The sequence below is a fragment of the Lepisma saccharinum genome, chromosome 16 (assembly GCF_977018435.1).
Source record: "Lepisma saccharinum chromosome 16, izLepSacc3.1, whole genome shotgun sequence".
NCBI classification, from domain to species: Eukaryota; Metazoa; Arthropoda; class Insecta; order Zygentoma; family Lepismatidae; genus Lepisma; species Lepisma saccharinum.
In genome coordinates, this window is record NC_139244.1 from 19,961,089 (window position 1) to 19,985,549 (window position 24,461).

At 37.1% G+C, this 24,461-nt stretch overlaps 1 protein-coding gene across 1 annotated transcript in view; it reads left to right on the plus strand.

The window, feature by feature from the left end:
- The window catches only part of Rat1 (5'-3' exoribonuclease 2 Rat1), a 160,982-nt gene that overhangs the window by 25,753 nt on the left and 110,768 nt on the right, over nt 1-24,461 (plus strand). Inside the window, exons 7-12 of the mRNA XM_083137833.1 lie at nt 244-551; nt 3,671-3,874; nt 8,923-9,033; nt 10,495-10,725; nt 12,120-12,227; nt 14,032-14,121. Of these exons, the coding sequence (XP_082993959.1) occupies nt 244-551; nt 3,671-3,874; nt 8,923-9,033; nt 10,495-10,725; nt 12,120-12,227; nt 14,032-14,121 (1,052 nt within the window). The remainder of the gene's footprint in view (nt 1-243; nt 552-3,670; nt 3,875-8,922; nt 9,034-10,494; nt 10,726-12,119; nt 12,228-14,031; nt 14,122-24,461) is intronic.

Genomic DNA, 24,461 nt, shown 5'->3' on the forward strand with positions numbered 1-24,461 from the left:
TGATATAAAATTCCAATTTCTATTCCATCTCAATTTTTTTATCAAACACTGGAAAATTTATGCTCATAAATTAATGAATATTTTGAACTTATTTTATTACAAATATGATGCATCGGTATTGGTGGGAATCTGTAAGAATATTGTTACCAGCATGCGTATTGGTTCAAAGTGATACCGGCTCTACCCTAACAAATATGGTGCGGCATTGCATGACACTCTCAATGTCTTTCTTTGTTTGTTCAGGACATGAAATGAAGGATTGCACTGGTCTGGCCAAACCATGTGAAGACAACGACATAGAACCCACTTTTGGTGCAGAACAGCAGTTCATATTTGTCCGCTTGTGTGTACTACGTGAATATCTTGCAAAGGAATTGGACATGCCGAATCTTCCCTTTCCGTATGACCTGGAAAGGGCCATTGACGACTGGGTATTCATGTGTTTTTTTGTAGGAAATGATTTCCTACCACATCTACCCTCATTGGAAATTAGAGAGAACGCTATTGACAGATTGATAAATCTCTATAAGAAGACTGTATACAAGACAGGGGTAAGTGACATTTATGTTTTCTATTGCCTGTTGATGTCATTGGATTTGATTGTGATTACCAGAGACCAGATGTTAAGCACTGAAAGTATTCAAAAGGGTAGGCAGATAGACACTAAAAGTTTGCTACCAAATGAAATACATTTTTCAGTCATGCTCCAAGAGCTAGCTGATTTATGTTTTTGCACGGTTTGTACGTGCTGCGAAGCACAATACTTTTTCATGCAGTTCTAAATTTCACACACTTTGCTAAACAAGATCGATCCATCAGTCAAAAAATGCATAACCAAATTTGTTCAAGAAATTACCCTAGTTTTTAATCTTTGCCCTTCTTTCGGCATGGTGAAGCAACTCTTCAGTAAATGACAACGAGAAACCATGCAACGCTTTCACAACATCCACACGTTTTTGCACTGATTGACAGCTTAAGGAAGGGATAGGGTATTGATGGTGTAGTTTACTTTAACTTGAATAGGCGACTGATATTGTCAAATAGAAGCCACAAATTTGGAAGTTTCAGAAGAAAAAAATTGGGTTGCCGGAATAACATTGGAAATATGAAGTGGATTTTTATGATACAGAGTAAATATTGGCTACTGAATATTTCAATTTTTTTGCAATGCAAAGTTAAGTTCGAAAATCAGGTAAATATACATTATACACATAAATATCCAAAAAAAACATTTTCATGTATGAAAGAAACCCTAACAGCCTGACATGAACTTGCATTAAATAATTTTTATGATATCTGTAACAGTAACAAATAGGCATTTTGCCTAACATCCGATCTAGTCATTACAGTGGCAAAGATAAAAAAGTACTTTAGTATTATACGAACTACCTCATTTCAGACTGTTCTAGCACCCAAAACGACATTCCACAACAGCAACTATAATTTTACGTAGTTAGGTTAGGATTGCTAGGCTTGGTACCAATAGTTATTATCAATTATCAACTTTTTCTTTCGCTTTCCCAGAAAACAGACGGTCTGAAATGAGGTAGTCTGTATAATACTAAAGTACCATAAAAAGTAGCCACCGGCATATTAGTTTTATGAATGCATGGTTCAAAGTAGATGACAATATTAGTAACATTCTTAGAATCATATGTTAGGTAGGTACGTAGAAGAAAAATTATTTTAGAGTTGTGATGGACAATTTGCATCTTAATTTCAGTTGTGTTTAATATTCTAATAATAATAATAATAATAAAAAGAGGTCAGAAGTACTACAGTAGGATTGGAGTCTTGGAGCATGGATGATTCAATCAGGTTCTTCATGGAACATTTAAAATTTACTATTGGTAAATTATTCATAGACTGATGTTGGTGATACTAATGAAGTACTGATCTGAAATTGACCAATAGTTGATATTCTATGGATCCAATATAAAATTAGTACAGCCAGTAATTTATGGTGACTAAAATGGCATTAGTGTTAAAATGGTGAATGTAACTCTAAATTTGATTTTAGAAATTACATTTACTACACAAAATAAGCATTTTTCCTCCTAGTAGTACATTTATGTAGTTGTCAGAGTATTAAGCTTATACCTGCGTAAAGGAGTGCATATTTGCTTCCAAAATCTTTACAGCACAATTAATCCAGTTTTTGTAATTTTGTATAACTTGCAGGATAATTTAGATTTCAGGAAATGTCGTGTTTTTAAATAAACTCGAAGTTTTGTTTTTAAGAGTTTATTTTGCATGTTGCATCATTTTTTGTGACAAGAAAATGGTAGCAAAATGTACCTTATGCCCTTTAAAAACAGGAAAAATGAACATTACAGCATATTACTTTATTTTTCATGTTTCCATCAAAAATTAAATATGCTGCTTTGCCATTCCTCTGCCAGAATTGCTAGTGTTACAAAATGGCAAGTGACCAGCAGAAGGATTATTGTTTGTTGGAGTAAGCAAAATCTGAGTCTATCTCAATGGTTCATAGACATTTCTGCATATGTTTTGGTGGTAATCCACCACACCGGAAGAACATGGGGGCAGTTGCAGCTCACAACTTGCACTGTGAGTGAATTTTCGTGGCCTTCTTGCGAAAAGTTCCCTAATTCTGTTCGCTGACTCATAGGGTACACGCACCTGCTCAATGCTCTTCTTTGTACACACAGACTGAAGTCTCTTCAAATCGTTTGTACCGATGGTTCGTCCAAAACGGTGGTTTACTATCAAAACACATGCAGAAATGTTTTTCCACCATTGTGATCATTAACTCGAACACACAATACGCCTTCTGCTGTTCACTCGCCATTTTGCCACACTAGCGATCCTGGGGGAGGAATGGAAAACCAGCATAAGAGAATACCAAAAAATGTGCTTAGCTTTCACTTGTAAACACCTTAGTTATTCTGTACTAGAAGAAAGCAAGATCAAAATTATGTTATGGATTTGTAGTGCTCAGAAAGTTATTTTCTATTATTTCTCACCCAACAGATACTGCTACAAAACGTCCCGTTTGACAAAAGGTGAATTCTTGAAATTCTGCCAGAACAGCACCGCTTTTCTCAGTGTTGCAAAACATACTGTTACAAAGGGAAGAATCATGGGAAATGGGAATTTCACTTTTAAAGTGTTAACCCAACCTGGTATAGACCGACCACAAGGAAAGGAACCTTCGGCCAAAAGTCTCTGTGCACCTCCCCCCCTCCTCCCCCATTTTTTCGACTTGGACCATCAGGAAGCATGCTCCACTCTGCAGCTCCCCTCTATGCCGGAGTATGATTCATAGCAGTCGTGGGTCTCCTCAGGCTCTTTTGCGTGCTGTTCCACTATAATTTGTATTTGCACCTCTTGATACACACATACATGTTAGATGCAGTGACATAGTGAAAACTTGCATTCTTTCATGTTGGCTGTCTTGACTTATTCCATGCATAATGCGCACCACAGTTTTTGGGGGCACAAAGTTTGCAAAAAAGTGTACATTACACATGAGTAAATACGGTATACATATAACTAGTTATCCATATCCATAAATGTTACATCTGTACCTAATTGCTGTTGGCCTGAATGTCGAATAGATATTTTACAGACTGTATAAAACTTTATATCAAATATTTTTGTGCTGTTTGTTGGTGTATGTGATCATAAAGTGATTTTAATTTTTCAGGGATTTCTGACGGATAGTGGCAATGTGAACTTGGACAGAGTGCAACTGATTATGGCTGACTTGGGTGAAGTAGAAGATGAAATCTTCAAAGAGAGACAAGACAGAGAAATTGCCTTCAGGCAACGAAATAAGGCAAAAAAGAGGAGGATGAGATTAAATGAATTCAAACCACAATGGGTGATGACGAATCAGTTTGCTCCCATGGTATGTCTTAGATTTTAATTGCACGAGAAAGGGTATCGTTCCTTTTTATGATTAGCATTGCTGATTAGTTAATTCCTTACTATACTGATCGCAGGCCCAACTGGCGGCTGACCTACTATCTGTCCACCAATCGTCTTCAGGGGTGTACGTCTCGATGAGTGTCAGCAACCACAGTTGCGAAGTAAAAGAGTTAACATTGCTCTCCCGTTGCAATGTTGCCAAGCGTCTGTCTATTTTTGTAAAAGGGTTAACATTGCTTTCCCATTGCAATGTTGCCAAGTGTATGTCTATTTTTGTCACTTGTTTTTATTAGCTTGTTTGTACAGTGTTTGGATACTATTGTACAACTTTTATCCAGTAATGGCATTGATCAACTCTCTCTCTCCCAAATTTTACAGTACGTTTGGCAACATGCTGTGTATTCGCCACTATTTGTTTCGTCTCGCCAGCCACTTGCGGTTCCTTGTGACACAAAAATGCCAGATGTCAGTTGAAGATAATTCAACTGATTGCTGATTCGTTGTTTCTCAGCCGGCAGCTGGAAATGTCACCAGTATAATGAATAGAGAAAAAAATTATGTAGTAACATTTCAGCTTTACTTATGTATGTAAATACAGGACTTGCAATATTGTGTGGTAGTGTGTATTTTACATTCAAAGTCTAGCCTTTCATTCCGTTAATCTGTGTGGGCAAAGAAGGGATTGGTGATCGAATCCTGTTGTCAATTTTCCACTCGGAGGGGGAGGGTGAACTTCTGTTTTGTCCAAATTCTAAGGACGGCATCATTTAGCGAGAATCGGCTTGGCAACAGTGTGCTTGTTGTCTGATCCTGAGGCAGAAGAATCGGCCTATTCTATCTTTACTGGGAATGCAAGAAGTTCAGTTTGCCCTTCCTGTCCATCAAGGAAGGTGCGACAAATGCAATTTGTAACCCTTCCCCCCCCCAACTTCCACTGACCATGCCTCTTCACTCCCTCCTCTCGCACGAAATCCTAACAGCTGGAAGTTCAAGGTCGCGTGCTGAATGAAACAGTTGCAAAAGCAAGGAAAAAGAGGGAAAAGTTGCATAGTCAACGGAACAGATTTCTGCCAAATTTTAAAACATCGTCACGGCTCGTAAAACGGATAAAGCAGGAAACGGGAGTTAGAGCAAACGTACGATCAAGGTAAACGTCCTATTATTTAACATGGCCTTTTGCCGGGGCCTGACTGGATGACTGGATGAACGTATTAAGCATGAAATCATATAATGCGGGAACGTAAAATCGGGGTTTCACTGTATAATGTAATAGATGTATTTTCCAAGTTTAGTGAATTGGAGTAAACATGATTGCTTACATGTAGTTTTCCAGTGTTTTAGTGTAGATATTTAAAACTGGTACTTTTAGCCTATGACTCATCTGAATACTTTTTTTTCCATTTTCAGCTTCTAATAAGTAACATTTATGTCTATTTTGAAGTCTTGTCACAATCACTTATTACTTTATTTACAAAATCTTACTCATCCTCTGATATATATCCTGTGTCCTGAGCATGTGTGTTTGAGATTGTTCCCTTGTTCCTTTCATTTCATCCTGCATTCTCATGGTCACAACCAGCTGAAAGTGGCCAAAAAGCGACGGTATATAAATCAAACATTCATGCTTTTCATCTTCTCAATGTGTGCAGAGAAATAGTAATGCCACTTAAAAATACCAAAATACAACAATATGAAAAGATTTATTTTTCTCACTACAATCTGTATGGCCCTCAAAATTTAAACTGTGGGACATCAGTTGACTTCTGATGTTGAGGATGAGTGATGAATTAAATGATGGGACAAACACGATGATATGCCCTTGGCTGTGGGCCGTGGCCATATACAGTGAAACCCCGATTTTACATTTTCCCACATTATAGTCAAACTTGATAGCCCCAATGTAACAAAATATTATAATATTTTCCCGCATTTTAAGTTTTTTCAGCTTGGTCCCCTAAAAAACTTATAATTGAGTAATTTACTCTTATACGCTTACTTTTCATTTTTCCGTGCACATTTTCTTCGCGATCGATTTCGCCACCCGTCTGGTGGCTTCGTCAGGCACATACTGTTTTACTGCAGGCAATCTGGTTCCTTCTTCTTCCGCTTGTGCTCGTGGCGGCGCTAGCTGTATCTTTAAATACAATGTATAACTTATGTTCCACTGTATTATTTCAAGGTATAATAAACTTCCTTTTGTTTGTTTGATTTACTTTATTTTACTTCGCCTTTTGTGCCACTTTTGGCTAATTTACAAAGATGGGGATGAGTGATGATATGATGAAATTGTTGAATGGTTACTCACAAACATCCATGCCCTGGATGGGATTCGAACCCGGGACCCCTGGCGTCGTAGCGCAATGTGCTAACCACTCCGCCACGTGGGCCGGCTTCCTTTTGTTGAGCGAGGAACTGAGAATTTCTGAGTTTTAACCAGTGCGAATTACGTCATCCTCAGGAGACTGATGTCGACAAAATAGATCTGGCTACAGTGGGTCTCCACTCTCTGGATGATCTTTTGACGAATTCCTTGCATACAGCTGGATTTTGCAAACATTGTATGAACTATTCATTAGATATATATCACAACCAAAACATCATTTGCTTACCCTCCAAGCAACATAACCTACCCGATGCCCTTTCGAATGCTCATTCACATATGCTCAGAATATTTTAAAGAAAAATAATAGTGCAGAATAACTCTTATGGAGAATTCACACCGAAGAGACACGGGACACGCGTTGCTTGCAAGCGAACCCTCAGTAATCAATGCAACCTTTCGAACCGAAGAGAGACGGCAAGCTGCACATGTCGCTTTCGTGTCTTTCGGACTGGGGCGTTTTCTTAATACCATGCATCGTGTCATCTCAGTTTGTTGTTGTGCAGCGAATGCTTCATTTCAACGAGCTATATTTAGACTAGAAGAGAGGCCAACCCTCATGATGTTTGAACCTCTAATTTGTTGACGTCATAAAGTATCGATATCAAGTTTTTTGATGCAGTTTTCAGTTGTAATTTGCCATCAACATGTGTAAAGAGGCCATGTTTTGGCCATTTACGACTTGACTGCTTTGATTTCAAAAAAACAGCATATGGAGGCACTTTATTCTAAAATAGATCAGTCAGCATGGTAAAGTACTCTAGTGCATGGTTTGTCAACTGCTGGGCCGCAACCCGATACCGTGCACTCGTATCAACCATACTGAGCTGCGAAGGGTTCTGCTGAAAGTGGTTGACAACTATCATAATCCCAATATCATATTTGAGTTGTGAGTTTTCATTTTTTTAAAGTTCATTTTATGCATAAATATACTCATCAGGGCTCGACCTACAATTTAAAGTGGACCCCCGCCACTATGTGGCTACACCGGTTATCGAACCTGGGATCACATAACTGCAAGGAGACGACGTTACCACTTCGTCATCCATATTTTTATATTTGTCAACAATCCTACATGTAATCAAACTATTTTTACTCTTTATGATTATGCCAGAATGTATTTATATATTTATATTTAATTTCATAGGTACATTTTAATTCATGCATAAAATCTTCAATACTGTAAAGGTATTTACAAGGATAATTCTTGGGCTAAGGGCATTGACGTAAAAAAAAAAAAAAAAAAAAAAAAAACGTATTTACTCATGTATAATGTGCATTTTTTTCCAAAATTTTTGCTCCCAAAAACTGTGGTGCGTATTATGCACGGACAGCCAACATGAAACCGTACAAGGTCATTCGTGATTACGGAACCCTATCATGTTATATATCGTTGTAAAGCTTAAATCCTGTAGTTTCCGAATATGGCAACAGCATTCCATTCAAGATGGCGACACTAATGTGAATGCAGTTGAAATAAACTCATCACAAAATGAAGGAACGTTCTGATTTTTATGGTACTTTGGATGAAAGAAAAGATAAGGAAAGAGAAAATAATAATTAAAATGTATTACTGGCCAAATAATATGACATATATGGATTGTGTAAATGCTTTAATGGAAGAAATCTTGTGCTGCTAACTGCTAATTTGAGGGTCCTGAATGTACCTCTTATAAATGTTATGTTAGTCATGAAAAAAAGTACATATTTTGAAGTTTTTTCTTAGAAAAAGTAAAAAAGGAATGAGCAAAACCTTGTATAAAAGTTTGAAGGCCATTTCCCACTATTTTTTACTTTGTAATGTAATGTTCTGTGACACCAAGAAAAGCAGTGCCATTCTGGTGGAATTCAAGAATGCACCTCCCGTCACATGGGATGCGTGTCAGCAGTATTTGTTGGACAAGAGAAAATAGAAAATAACTTCCTGAGCACTGCAAATCCCTAACATAACTTTGATCTAGCCATCTACTATTACAGAATAAATAAGTTGGTTAAAGAGGGAAAGCTTTGGGATGCTAAACACAGTAAGGGAAAGGGGAGGAAGTGGTATGGGTTGGTAACTCATGGCATAAGCAAGTGATATTCTTCTCCTCTTGGTCCACATAGCAACAAGTGATTCATTGAATAGGTATGATGTCATTCACTCTTGATCAGAATAACAATAGCTTTATGACCTGGATTATACTGCGCATTATATACGAGATATAATTGTTTGTCACTTTTCCCTATCAAAAAACAGGGTGTGCATTATACATGCGTAAATACGGTAATACCAGGACATGGTTTCACGAAGGTTGAGAACCATTTCTCTAGTGTTTAGGTATTAGCTTTATTCAGGCTGGAAAGTCTAGCATATACTACAGTTTGAGGTCACCTCATATTATTTCTCAGTTTTCTCGTGCAACATGCCTTTCCCGAGTTTCAATAACTTGCAAAACGATTTATCTTGTTAAGTTGTTTTTTTTTTGGGTGTCTAATAAACTGATTAATGCTATTATATCAGTACCATCATGCGAATTGAGGAAAGAAACAAGTGTCGCTTGCTGCGTGTCACGTGCACCTTGTCTCTTCGGTGTGAATTCTCCCTTAGATTAAGGTTTTGTTTCTTTCCCTTTCCTTGCTATAATATGTAGATGTTTATGTTACAGGCTTTGGGATCCAAAGTGCAGGCAATTAACAACCCTCGACAGGAGGCATTTAAGGGACGTGTGGAGAGTATGCAAGTAAACCAGGCCTTAGAATCCATGTTAAAAGTAGAGGTAAGAATATGTTGGCTATGTCTCTTACCAATGTGATTTCCTTGCCTAGTATAGCTTTTTTGCATTTAATTCCAGTTTGCAAATGCACAGACATTAAAATGATAATATTTTTGCAGATAACAGAATCCTTCCAGCAGACCTTGAATTGGTGGAGTGTGAAATTTAAAATCACGCAGTTTTAACATTAACTGAGATTTACTAGTTACTACACAGTAACGAAAGTATCATCTTCAATGTAAGGGAAATACTAATTTTATATCTCTAGATTTTACATATTCCATCATTGTCACAATAGAAGTAAGTTTACCCAGTTTTTAAATTTTCCCTCCATTTTATATTTTTTCCATGTTGGTCCGCTGAAAGAATGCAATGAAGTTCTCAAAAACTTTACCAACACAAGTTGTTGTGTGTGTGTTTATCTTGGTTTGGTAAATCGAAACATCAGGGAAAATTAAAATAAAAACCACTTAAAATAACTATATTATTTTGCATCTATAAAAAGTAGTTTTGCAAACCTTTAGGAAAAGTTTTATCACTACTAGGGCTGAGCTGATGCCAATTTAAACCCATTCCCACTGATAACGATACCTGAAACTTGATAATTTAAATTTGTTAAAAAAATATTGGTTATTATGTATTTGTGTGTAAGTATTCCACTCTTATTTGTTAAAAACAATAAAAACACACAAACAGCATGATAAATAAAACTTTAGGAGTTCTTCCAAGCTTTCGATTCTGCTGGCAGACACAGAGAGAAGTGCCAGCGGAACTTCAACCGCATCACTTTCGTCATCTCTGGACCAGCCCTGATGATGATTCCGAGATGGAATCGAAAGGTTGGAAGAACTCCTAAAGTGTTTTTTATCGTGCTGTTTGTGTGTTTTTAACAAATATCTTGCTGGCATGTGACGTAAGATGTTTATCACTGTCACTCTAATTAAATGCATGAATTTTCCAACTGTTTTGCATTGAAATAATCAAGAATTTCATCAGATTATTAACTTACATGTCATGTTATTACCAAATTTAGTTGTTTCACACAAAACTGGTGCAAAACAAGAGAAACTGAATTTTACATAATTTCTAGGATTACATGACTGCGAAATTGTCGCAAAGCGTTTTTGCAGAGTCCGTGAAAGACCAAAATGCCAACAAGTATCGGTGAGTAAATTCCAACTGATACTTTCTGATGCCGATACTGGTATGGTACATCGGTATCGGCTTAACCCTAATGACAACAAAATGAAATCAAAATCTTTTGCCAAATATAAAATGTGACATCATGTGAAAGAGAGAATTCTTCATTAATAATAACTGTTAAAACTAACATAATAACAGTAATTCCGTGTAAAACATATTGAACGATCAGAATGGAGCTATGTATGTGTGAACGCACACATTTACCAGTGGAAACACACATGCAAGGCATTAATTTCTTGTTTTTCTTTCAATTTTTTTCAGGGTACGCAGGATTCACAGGGGAACAGAGGTGAAAAGCGCAAGGCATCTGAAATGGGCAATGATTCTGATGATGAAGAGCCTCCCGATGAAGTTAGGCTATGGGAGGATGGCTTTAAGGACAGATACTATGAGAGTAAATTTGACGTCGCCCCAGATAACATTAAGTTCAGATATAATGTTGGTCATGAGTATGTTTACGGTCTGTGTTGGGTGCTGAAGTATTATTACCAGGTTAGTTCATGCATTAACCATATTAATTTTATATAAGAGAATATGTTGCAAGCTTCTTTGTATGTAAACTTTCATACATGTGGTGTCATAATATTTTGTTACCACATGCTATGTTAATCGTAATGTATGATATCTACTAAGGATGGATAATATGAAATTTTGGGCGATTCCGAGAAAGTAACGATATTAAATTTACCGATACCAACAACCGATATTCTACCAATCAGATATAAAATTCCACGTGGTCCTTGAATTGTTCATTAACCTCCTTAACACATTCGGGTCTGGCCTCATAATACAGCATTTTTACCTCTGGACTGCGGTTTTTGGTTGTTTTTCAAAAAATCATAGAAAAAACATTTTTAATTTGTTTTTATTTACCACACATTTCTTGAATCTACAAAACTTCCTCTTTTCAATGAACAAAAATTTGTTAAATTTTCTTTTCATTTTCAGACATATTTGAATATTTTTTTCAGCAATGTTTTGTGAAAAGAAAAAAGTACAACATTTTAACAAATGTTAATATAGAGATATTCGTAATCTGGAAATTTCAATAATTAACTACATAAACTATCAATACATCTTTTAATTCTTGCATAAGAAAACTTCTTATGTGCACATAACAAAAAATAATTACAAATTACAGGTAATTAGCTTTTGTATGAAAAAGTGGCTGCAGGACAGGACCAGACATGTATCAGTTGGTTCTGCGTCATCTGTAAAAATTAAACAAATAAATAAATAAAATAAATTTTCATTTGAGATACACTATACAAAATAATAAATGGAAAAACTAAAAATACATCAGTGCATGTAGGAGAATTAAGCAAGAGACAAGATGAATAGACCCAAAAAAATTACCTCTTCTCACTTCATTCATAAAATACTAAGAGTTTACAACACTGTTTATATTGTCAACAATTAATTATTAGGAATATAACCTACCTTCCAAATCTTCAAATTGATTTGCATCATCAAAATCGTCGCTAACTTTAAACTCTGAGGCAGAATCCTCATGCAGAATTTCCGCTATGCAGTCTGGATCTAACGACGCCATTCTAAACAATTCAACTTACATCAACCTGACAACAAACAGTCGCAGGTGCGAGATAAAAATAACACATGAGTCACCTAGCGGTCGGAATTTCAACAGATCGGCTTGAATGAACATGCACATGAGACGAAGTATGAGCATAGCCCGTAGTTCAATCGGCAAAGCGATCGCATACCGCAGGATGGGCCATGCCCGTTGTGAGACCCCAATGTGTTAATAAATGTATCTTGTCAGATGACTGCATTGGAAAAGAAGCTGCATATTTAAACATTTATTTACAAATTACATGCTTTTCATTCCAACTTGCAAGAATTTGTATTTTTCATTCTCTCCTCAGGGTTGTGCTTCATGGAAGTGGTATTTTCCATATCATTATGCTCCGTTTGCTTCAGACTTTTTGAATATAGGAGAGTTGTCTTCAGAGTTTGAGAAAGGAACACAACCAGTAAGTACATGATTATAGCTACACTCTTATTCATCAGCAAGTTGTAATTTTAATTATTAAGTTATTTTTAGATGTCAGTTGCATATTCCTTGAAATCATATATACTGCTGGACAAAAAAAACCGGACACTTGCATTTTTTGTGATAACGCATAAATTCTGATTCGAAGGCTAAGTAAATGTTGCAGAAACTGAATTAAGTACGAATGCATAAACAAAGTTCGGACCTATGAATGGTGCATATGGTACTACATGATCTGCCAAACATTCTGTAATATATCATTGCAATTCAGATGTCAAATATTAAGGTGTCCGGTTTTTTTTGTCCAGCAGTATAATTAAATTTGCTTCTATGAATGTATCCGAGCAGAAAGTGCACTTAAAACAAGCTTTGGCTGTGAAATAAAATACAATAAATACTACAAAAGTACTACAAATGGTATCTTCTTTGTTCATCATCTGTTTCAATTATCACCATGCTTATTAAAGACCCTAAGCAGTTCAAATTTCAAACGTTAGTGATAAATTACCTTATTTACTCATGTATAATGTGCATTTTTTCCCAAATTTTTGCACCCAAAAACTTTGGTGCGTATTATACACGGAATATTTTTTTTCATGTTTACAGAAACCTATGATGTTATATATCGTTGTAAAGCTTGAATTCTGTAGTTTCTGAATATAACAACAGCAATCTATTCAAGATGGTGACACTAATGTGAATGCAGTTGAAATAAACTCATCACAAAATGAAGGAACGTTTTGATTTTTGTGGTACTTTGGATGAAAGAAAAGATAAGGAAAAAGAAAATATAATTAAAATGTATTACTGGCCAAATAATATGACATATATGGATTGTGTAAATGCTTTAATGAAATAAATCTTGTTCTGCTAACTGCTAGTTTGACGGTCCTGAATGGGCCTCTTATAAATGTTACTTCAGTCATGGAAAAAGTATATATTTTGAAGGGTGTTTTTTTTTTTTTTTAGAAAATGTAGAGAAAACTAGCAAAACCACACACAAAAGTTTGAAGGCCTTTTTTTCCACGATTTTTCACTTTGTAATATAATGTTCTGCAACACAAAAAAAGCAGTGCTGTTCTGGCAGACTTCGAGCATACACCTCCCATCACATGGGATGTGTATCAGCGGTATTTGACAGGTGAGAAATAACAGAAAATAACTTCCTGAGTACTGCAAATCCATAACATAATTTTGATCTTCCTTTCTACTATTACAGAATAAATAAGGGGGTTAAAGAGTGAAAGCTTTGGGATGCTGAACACAGTGGAGGGAGAGGGGGGGGTGGCTTGGGTTGGTGACTTACAGTTTACACAAGAGGATATTCTCCTCTTGGTCCACATAGCAACAGACGACTCATTGAATAGGTATGATGGCATAGCAACAGCTTTTTGACCTAGAACTAAGAAAGCCATTTCTTGAGCCTGGATTATACTGCGCATTATACAAGAGATAAAACTTTTTGTCACTTTTTCCCATCAAAAACGCTTTATACACGTGTAAATATGGCAACAGGTTATTTAAAAAAAAAGTTTAAGAATGCAAATCCTTATTTCCACCCAAACATAAACTTAATGATTCCTGATAAAGTTGAAATATTGATGTATATGATGAAGAAGGAAGCGATAATTTGTAAACTATATTTTACATCTGATATAAGTGTGTTGAATTTTAATTTTTTTGAGACGCTGTTCTTTTTGAATCATTGTCATAATTTCTCTTGCTAATAGACTTGTGTCTTTTTGTAACATATTTACACTTATATCATCCTTTCTCTTATACAGTTCCATCCATTAGAACAGTTGATGAGTGTATTCCCAGCTGCTAGTCGATCGCATGTTCCTGAGCCATGGGCGGAACTCATGACTGACCCCGTAAGTATAATTGAATAATCTGTATATAGTGTTGCATTATGGTTAGTGACCCTAAATTTCATTTAAAAACTACACTTTTTACACATAAACATTTCTCCTTCTAATTGTACATTTAGGAATAGGATGGACAGATGTGACATTTTTAGCAGAACTATATGGCATACACTTTTAGAAGGAACATGAGTTCAGCCAATATGCGGGTGATGGAAATTAGTGGGACTTGGACAGTCAGGTTCAGAATGTCTTGCTCCATCTTCTGATGAACCTTAATTTATGAAAAGTTCTTGAGTGCAAGAAAAATGCAGAACATGGGATTTAACTTGCGCACCGCAGTCTCCTAACTGTACAATGTTGTACTCCTGCCATAGGCTGGTCACCAAGGACACGCTCTATGTGGCCCTGCCTGATATTGCTTCTAAAAATGCACGTCGTATAATAAAAAAATTACCAACAGCAATAACTGATGTTTAGAGGCAATAAAATTCTTTTTCGGCGAAATATGAAATAACACATTGTAATGTTCATTTTTTCATGTTTCAGAAAGGTGTGAGGTGCATTTTCCTACCTTGTTTTGCCACGAAATGATGCGAAATGAACTGCAAAGTGTGAAATATTCTCTTGAAAACAAAATTTACTGTTTATTTACAGACGCAACACTTTCAGAAGTTCAAATTATCCTGCAAGTTTTGCAATGCATGGAAAATTGATTAATTTTGCTGTAAATATTTGAGAAGCAAATATGGATCCTTTATACAGGAATAAACTTATTACTAGAGCCCGGATTTATAACACAATCAAACAGTAAAATAAGCAAGTTAATAAGCACAAAAGATGAAGCAAATAAGCATAAACAAATGCATGAAAATCTGAAAAAATATTTGTTTATTAGATCTATTACCTTATTCAAAGCTGTTACTGTATGTAAGGAAGGTCATCTTGAAATTGTCTTGTATGAAGCTCCTGCGTCTGTCAGTGAAGAATAATTTGTACAGTGAAAATGTTCTTTCCACGTCGCATGATGTCACAGGCACATGTGAAAAACACCACAGTTCTTCTTCGCTATTCCTCTTCAATGTCTGTTTCTTCACCACAAATCTTTTTACAAATTTGACATAGTGTTTTGTAGCCTGGATTTTTTAGTAACACCTGACTGAGCTTGTCGGATGGAATTTTACTAACACCGTGATTTTCTGAAGCCAACGTTACTGAAATTTCATCAATCAGAGAAAGCGAATGTTGCAATGGATTATTTTGAGCTTCCAACTGTGTTATAATATCAGGTCATTTGCGAAAACGATTATGGATGTACTGTATCTTTTCTTGGATGCTGTTTTTTGCAAAACATTCCTGGGCTGTCACAATGCTGACTGCATCTTCTGCATTTAAGGTATACACAACTGTTTTCACTTCATTAAAATGTTTCACGTAGTATGACACAGCCTCTAACCACGAACCCCATCGAGTTAAAACTGGCTCAGGAGGTAAAGGCAAATTTGGAAGCAGTTCACAAAATTTTTGGATTCTAATCGGCGACTTTACAAAATCTTTCTTCACACTGGAGACAAGAAGATCCACATCTTTATAATTGCTTCTAACAGTTTCAGTGACCCAATGTAAATTTTGAGCAGGGCACATCAGGTGAACTAATTTAGGGTAAAGAACTTTTAATCCAGCTCCCGCTTTAGCAATATATGGAGCAGCATTACTGAGAAATAACAATACATTGTCATATCGTACTTCTTCTGACCACAAGAAAGCTAACGAGTCATTGAAAAGTTTTGCAACAGTGGAATTTGGTCAAGTATTTGTATGTTAAGAAGAAATGAACAGCTTTCATAGCACCAACCACAGCACTACACACATACTGTCCTGCTGCATCTGTGGTTTCATCTATAGAAATCCATATGTTTTCATGCTTCAGTTCATCCCGAATATTACGAATTACATCTTGAAAACACTGTGGTACATAGTTTTTGCGCAATGTGGATTCATCTGGCACCCTTTGTTTGTGTATTTTTCTAAAAACTTACGAAGCTGCGCATTATTCAATTTCCTCAACGGAATGTCGGCACTCACTAATGCTAAACACAAGTCTTTGGAAAATGTATCACTTGTTCACCTACATTGCTTGTAATCAGTTGCTGATTTAACTTTGATTTCTTCTTAAGCCTTTCCTTATGCCGTGTTGTATTAATATGCTGCGTAATGTCTTTTTTTTTTCTTTCTTTTTTCGTTCTTTTTTTTTGGGGCAGAAACACCCTTTTCACACACCAAACAAAATAACACATTGCCGTCCCCTCTAAAAAATATTATTTCCAAACTAGTTTCCGTATTTGCGTAACAATGCTGATTGAGATGTTTTTGTGGGTGGCATTACTTAACTTAATTACAGCACCGAAACAACGCGTGATCCTCAACTAACACAATGCAATGCATTACGCAACTCTGCAACTGGATGAGCTATCAGCTATTGATCTCGTCATCCCGATGCCGTCGTGTGATTGAAATAGGATTGAAATATGACAGATTTGGGTAAATCAAAATCATAAAATAAGCGAGCATAACAGTTTCCTGTAGAAATAAGCATTTATAAGCATTTTCAACCTTAGTTAAAAAGCTCATCAAGGTATGTAATACGAAGTATAACCTTTCTCCTTAAGATTAAAAGTCTGGAAAAGAATATGCATTTCACTTACAAATTCGGGCTCTACTTGTTACTCTGGTAACTACATAAATGCACTGTTAGAAGCCAGTGGCGTATGCTGGGTTCAAGACCTGGGCTATCTCATCATATCATAGTATTTGAATGGACAGATATTGGGGGGGGGGTCTCTTTTCCGTTCATTTGTATATTCGTTCTTATATTGAAGTGATGTGACATTGTGATTATAAATATACACTTCACAAATAATTATGAAAATGTATATTGTATCATTGAGAAAAAAAAATAAGGAAAGTATTTCATACTTAAATAAATACGGAGAAACTAGTACTCACTTTTATCCGCGAAGCTGTTTTTTCTTCTTTTTCGATTAATTTCAGTGGCCACTGCCACCATCCTCGTTGGAACTTGCTGCGCTGTTGCTTGGCGTGCGTCTTTTGTTCGTAGTTCTCTGGCTGCCGTTAGGTGCGCTGCTAGGTGCGCTGTGCATCTTGGTGCGTCGTCTGCTATTTCCGGGCGATAACTGCTGCAGTAGTGGAATCCAAGTATGGTGCGCTTGCCCGCTATCGATGTTTAGTTCGTGCGGGAAGTGCATTATGGCGTGCGTTTCCTTGATTTTGGTGTCTATGAGCGTGTGGGCAGTGTGTTTGACTCGAACCTTTTGAATTTTATGGCTATTGTATTTGATATGTCTAGCAAGACCAGTAGTGGGTTGGGCTTTTTTCGCATCTGCTAGGTGCTGTTGGATTCTTTCATTGACAGATCTGATGGACCTGCCGATGTAATGAGCCTTGCATTCACACTCTGCATCATATACACCTGGGTTGTCAAGGGGGGAGAGGAAATACCGTTTGTGCTTGTTCAGTTTATCAGTTATTTTGGAGTTGGGTTTGTGCGCTACTTTGATGCCAAATGGGAGAAGGGCTTTGGCTATGCGGTTGGAAGTGGTGGGATGGTAGGGGAAGGCAAACCATTTATATTGGTCGCTGGGGGTTGGTTGTGGCTGGGTTGCTTGTGGCTGGGTTGATTGTGGTAGGTTAGGGTGTCTGACCTGTATTTCCGCCTTACTGCACCAAGTGGAAAGTTGTGATTCAGTGTAGCCATGTTTCAGGGCTATTTCTGTGATGGTGGCTATCTCCTCTCGTAGATCATCTTCTTTGCCACAGTAGGAGAAGGCTCTTCGATAAAAGTTTAGCCACACATTGGCTTTTTGCTTAGGGGGATGGCTAGAGAGAGCATGTATGTACTGGTTGCCTGCATCCGGTTTTCTGTAGACGGTGGTTGTGAATTTGTTAAGTGCACGGCTGATGGTGATGTCCAGGAAGTTGATTTTACCAAGTTTTTCATGCTCTACGGTGAAGTTGAGCCTGGGGTGGATGTTATTTAGTTTGTTCACTAGGAGGTTGAGTTCTTCTGCCTTTTTGTCTACAAATATTGTGTCGTCCGCGTATCTTCCATATCGGATGTGTTGTAGTTCTGGAGTGTGGAGTATCTCTTTTTCAGCCAGGTGCATGACGATGTTGGCTAAAGGAGCTGATAGCGGGTTGCCCATCGCAAGGCCCTCGGAAAGTTTGAAGATAAATTCTACAACCAATCCGAGGGCCTTGCGATGGGCAACCCGCTATCAGCTCCTTTAGCCAACATCGTCATGCACCTGGCTGAAAAAGAGATACTCCACACTCCAGAACTACAACACATCCGATATGGAAGATACGCGGACGACACAATAGTTGTATACAAAAAGGCAGAAGAACTCAACCTCCTAGTGAACAAACTAAATAACATCCACCCCAGGCTCAACTTCACCGTAGAGCACGAAAAACTTGGTAAAATCAACTTCCTGGACATCACCATCAGCCGTGCACTTAACAAATTCACAACCACCGTCTACAGAAAACCGGATGCAGGCAACCAGTACATACATGCTCTCTCTAGCCATCCCCCTAAGCAAAAAGCCAATGTGTGGCTAAACTTTTATCGAAGAGCCTTCTCCTACTGTGGCAAAGAAGATGATCTACGAGAGGAGATAGCCACCATCACAGAAATAGCCCTGAAACATGGCTACACTGAATCACAACTTTCCACTTGGTGCAGTAAGGCGGAAATACAGGTCAGACACCCTAACCTACCACAATCAACCCAGCCACAAGCAACCCAGCCACAACCAACCCCCAGCGACCAATATAAATGGTTTGCCTTCCCCTACCATCCCACCACTTCCAACCGCATAGCCAAAGCCCTTCTCCCATTTGGCATCAAAGTAGCGCACAAACCCAACTCCAAAATAACTGATAAACTGAACAAGCACAAACGGTATTTCCTCTCCCCCCTTGACAACCCAGGTGTATATGATGCAGAGTGTGAATGCAAGGCTCATTACATCGGCAGGTCCATCAGATCTGTCAATGAAAGAATCCAACAGCACCTAGCAGATGCGAAAAAAGCCCAACCCACTACTGGTCTTGCTAGACATATCAAATACAATAGCCATAAAATTCAAAAGGTTCGAGTCAAACACACTGCCCACACGCTCATAGACACCAAAATCAAGGAAACGCACGCCATAATGCACTTCCCGCACGAACTAAACATCGATAGCGGGCAAGCGCACCATACTTGGATTCCACTACTGCAGCAGTTATCGCCCGGAAATAGCAGACGACGCACCAAGATGCACAGCGCACCTAGCAGCGCACCTAACGGCAGCCAGAGAACTACGAACAAAAGACGCACGCCAAGCAACAGCGCAGCAAGTTCCAACGAGGATGGTGGCAGTGGCCACTGAAATTAATCGAAAAAGAAGAAAAAACAGCTTCGCGGATAAAAGTGAGTACTAGTTTCTCCGTATTTATATACTACCGCGTCTCTCTTTTCCCAATCATGAATATTTCATACTTATTTATAAAAAATAAGGGCCCATATTTTGAAATATTTATGCAGATCTACTTGCGAAAATAAAATATAACACATAATATATAATAAACTTCTTACCTTTAAAACTTCATTTCAATAGGAACTCAATTCTTCTCTTCTTCTGGGTAAATTTCAATGCCACATTTTCATAAAATGTGTTTCTTCGGACCACTCTCATTTTCAGAAGAACACTTCTTGATAGATAGAACAGGTAAATTGTTAAGCCTGACTTGCCTTTGTGTGACTCTGAGATATGACTTGATCCTCTTGAGCACCGAAAAACTTCTTTCAACCGTAGCAGTTGTAGACGGAAATGTTAATACCAGTTCTTCTAATTTGTACACTTCACTATACACTAGGGATGGGCCAATATGAAATTTTGGCCGATACCAATAAAGTACCAATATAAAATTTACAGATGCCGATAACCGATATTCTATCCGATATAAAATTAGAAATGGTCCTTGAAGAACCTGAAATGTTCATTGATCTCCTTAATAAATATGTGTTTTGAGGCAACTGCAGTGCAAAAGAAGTTGAATATTTAGACAATTACTTTTTTTAAAAGTAGATCTTCGAGATTATCCATAAAAATTACAACAAAATGGCAGAATTTTGCACTAAATTATAAGATATTTATCGGTATATCGGATCGGTAAAATAATCGGTAATTTTACCGATACACTAATATGCCTATATCGGCCGATACCGATAGAGTACCGATTAATCGGTCCCATCCCTACTATACACTAGGTCCAAATTATTGAGTTTCATGTAATTTGTAATTTCATTCACTGATTTTTCCTGAAACTCATCGATAGTATAAAGCACACTCAGTTCATTTTTGAGACGAATCATATTGAAATTTGAAGTTCTGATTTAAGATTTTGAGGGAAGCTTGCACGAAATGTATAAAACTTGCTTGAATGCAATAAAAACGAATTTAATATCTTTTTGGGAATCAAATCTCGGTTTTATCTGAAGCATCAGTGTGTCCAGAATTTCGTTAAAAATACGCTGGTGTTTTGAACGGTGATCATTTTTCTGTTTTGTTAATCTTGGCTCGTATTCTTGATCCTCGTCTTCAGAATAACTTGTAGCTTGTGCCCATAGAAGATCGAAATCTTCGTCTCTAATTTTCTGCAATGTAGCATAGAATTCGTTGACTTTTCTGTAAATGCCCATTCATTTATTTTGCAATATATCGAACAGAACGTCAGAAAATGCAAATATTTTGTTCAAAATGGTAAGAAGGAATTTAGTGTCAAACTTGCACAGAAAGAAAACAAAACCTAAAGAAATATTCACTTCTTCGCGCGTCCAATCATTGGATTCCTCTTCCATTGATGAAAAGAACTTGATAAGATGTTTTTTGTATTCTTTTAACAGTATTCACAAGCCCTTGTTTAGGCCACTCCCGGCAGCTTCTTCTCCATGAAGTTTTTGAGAGCATTTGTACGGACTGTAGAATGTAAAGAAAACTAGGGATTCTTGACAAAACATTGAAAAACCTAGCACATTCTGATATGCAATTTGTAGATTTTGACAATACCAAATTCAACTTATGATTATAGCAATGAATAAAAATTGCTGATGGATACTTATTCTTTACAAAGTCCTGAAATCCAGATACATGACCAGCCCTAACAGCTGCTCTGTCAAAAGTTTGAGCTACAAGTTTATTTGAACAATCTAAATCATCAACAACCTTCATTACGTGTTGGAACAATCCTTGTGCTGTTCGGTCTGAACTGACGTCTGCGAAGTGTAAAAAATGCTCCTGACATTTTCCTTCACCATCGACAAATCGTATAACTGTCGATAACTGACTTTTATTTGTTATGTCAGTTGTCTCATCAAGTAATATTGCAACAAAGGTTGCATTTGATCTTTCTGATTTTATTTTGTCTGTAATTACACTAGCTATTGCATCAATTAAATCATTTTTTATTACCGGCAACGTTCTCCTAAAATATGACGCAGTTTTTAAATGTCTAGCTATTGCAGGATCGTAAGTTGCTAAAAATTGCAAAAGTTCTATGTACATTCCTTTATTTTGAGAGCCCTCAGACTCATTGTGACCCCTAAATGCACATTCTTGCTTTCCTAGAAATGCTACTGCATCAATTAATCGTCTTAAAATAATTATATTTTCCTTCACTTTTTCGTTATGCAAGCTATCGGCAATCTTCTTTTCCAAATTCAGTGAATGATCAATTCTTTGCAAGCCGAAAATCTGTAATGCAGTAAACGCTTGTATATGATTATGTGATGTTTGATGTTTTTCACAAGCCATTACGAAATAATTTAAATTATTAAACCCTGTCTTACTCCAAGGACTTCCATCGGTGGAAAAAAGCAAACATGGCCAGCAGTACAATTTATTAGCTGTACTCGACCCAGTTAGCCAAGGGTATTTTGTATAGTTAGCTTGATGAAAACATCTAATATATACTATGTTCTTTTCTTTCTGCTCAACTTTAAGCTGTGGAAGGGATGGCTGAGACCTACCTATTTTCAAGATTTGTTGCTTATCCTCATACGGAAGTCGAACAAATGTTGTTGTCAATAGATCCTTAATTATGTCACTCATCACTAAACAACACAACACAACACAAAAATATAATTCATGTACAAACTGACCACAATACACGCATGACCCGCGCACTAAGGAAACAAACTTCATTCAATATTCACGGACGCGATTTTCAATCGAACTACCCTACTTGCCTCTGCCCTCTGTCAATCGGTTGTTTTTAGATGCAATCATAGTTCCGGTGAGCTAACAAATCTCCCGAACTTCTGGTCACCATTGTAATGCAGGTATTCTGGTTGTTTCAGAGGTCAACGGCCTCTTGTCGTGCTCGTTTGCAAGTGTTTGGAAAGTGATGTCCTTGGCCCAGAGGGAAGTTTCTGTCGTCAGCAAACATTTTCCCCTCTTAGTTTCACTCCAAAATCCCACCCTTGTAGGGAAGATGCCATGCTGGGAATAATGAGTTTGCAACACTGACGGTTTCATAGCAAGAAGACTGCCAAGCTCAACGCACGCAGCTCCCTGCGGATTTCGAAGAAAGCGGGCAAGATAGCCTACTCCCAGTGTAACAACATCTAAGAAATAAGCGTGCCAACTCCTGAAACGCCATCATCTTCTCATTGGAATGAACAATATATGCATATTTTGTGATCAATTTGTTTTCTTCTGTTCTGAGCCTGGACTTCGCAGATAGCGTAGATAGCCTGGAATATATGCCTCTGTTAGAAGCGATATGTTTATTTTGTGTAATAAGTGCAGTTTTTAAATCAAATTTTGGATTATATTCACAATTTTCAAACCAAAATGTCATTTTTACATACGCTTTTGATCTGATTTTTCATCGCTATAACACAGAAATTTTATTTTATTTACCGCTTTTGAACCCGAAATTGATTCTATTCTTGTACTGAAATTTTCCTTTTTTATTTACCAAAAATATGTACCTCTACTGCCACGGTGGCTCAGTCGGTAACACGTCTGACTACCATGCTCAAGGTTACGGGTTCGATCCCCGGCCGGTTCAAATCCGGGAACTTTTCTAATGGTGGAAGTGCCCCCGGCACCCACCCAGCATCGAATAACATGGGTACCTGGGGGAAACCCTGGGGGGTAAAGGCTGATCACATCACCCCACTCACGACCGGATCAAGAAAGTGTGGGGCGTTACCCCCACACCACCTATACGCCTTCATGGCGTGGTGCTATGCACAGGGGAACACTTTACCTTTTTTTTATCTACTGATATTCTGTTAATACATAAAAAAATTGCAAATTTTCCTTGAAGAACGTGACTGGATCATTAACTTTGTTAATTAATATCTCTAACCAAGCCACCACAATTGATTTCACCTTTGAAAAAGAAGCTGATATTTATAGTTCCTTTACTGAATCAGGACATCTGAATTATATGTTTGTGTTCATTAAAATTATAACAAAATAGCAGAATTTTACACTAAATTAGAGCCTAATAAATATGTTCTAGTGGTAAAATTATCGGTAATTGTACTGATAAACCAATGTGCCTATATTGCCTGATACCGGTAAAGTGTCCCATCCCTAATTAATATGCAAGGTGCGTTTCAAAAGTAAGTGTCCTTGGTCAGATCATGCTTGCGCAGCAGGTGTTGTTTGATTTTTGTGTTACAGTGAGTAATGATTATAGCTGAGAAAATAAACAATCCTGCAGTAATGAGTGAAGAAAAAGTATAACAGTGGTGTGGAGAGAATATGGAAGGCTGTAGGAATGTTCAATTGTTCAGAATAGGGCTGAAATAATGCTGATGTATCGGAATTGCCCTATACTAATGGTACTGGTATTGGCAAGTATCGGTAGGATTTTATTTACCGATACCAGCCAATATTTTTCCAGTGTTTTGGTCTTTCTGTGCCTACAAGAAAGTCGCACAACACTTTTATGGAGTCTAATTATTAGAGCTGAGCCGATACCACTCTGAAGGGATACTGATACCGATGCTGATACTTGAAAATTGCAATAATTAAAAATTCTTCAAAATATTTATCAATATTGGTGTGCAAATAATATTCGCCAATTATATGCATGAATTTGCCATTAAATATGCTTTTTATTTTTCAAGAATTGCATAATAGTAATAATAAAATAAATGTTATGTAATAAAGAATTAGTTTTTTTTTCATAATTTGTGCAATATAAAAAGAAATTTTGAATTGTGAAAATGTCGGTCGGCATTTTTTGGGGACCGGATGAAAGAC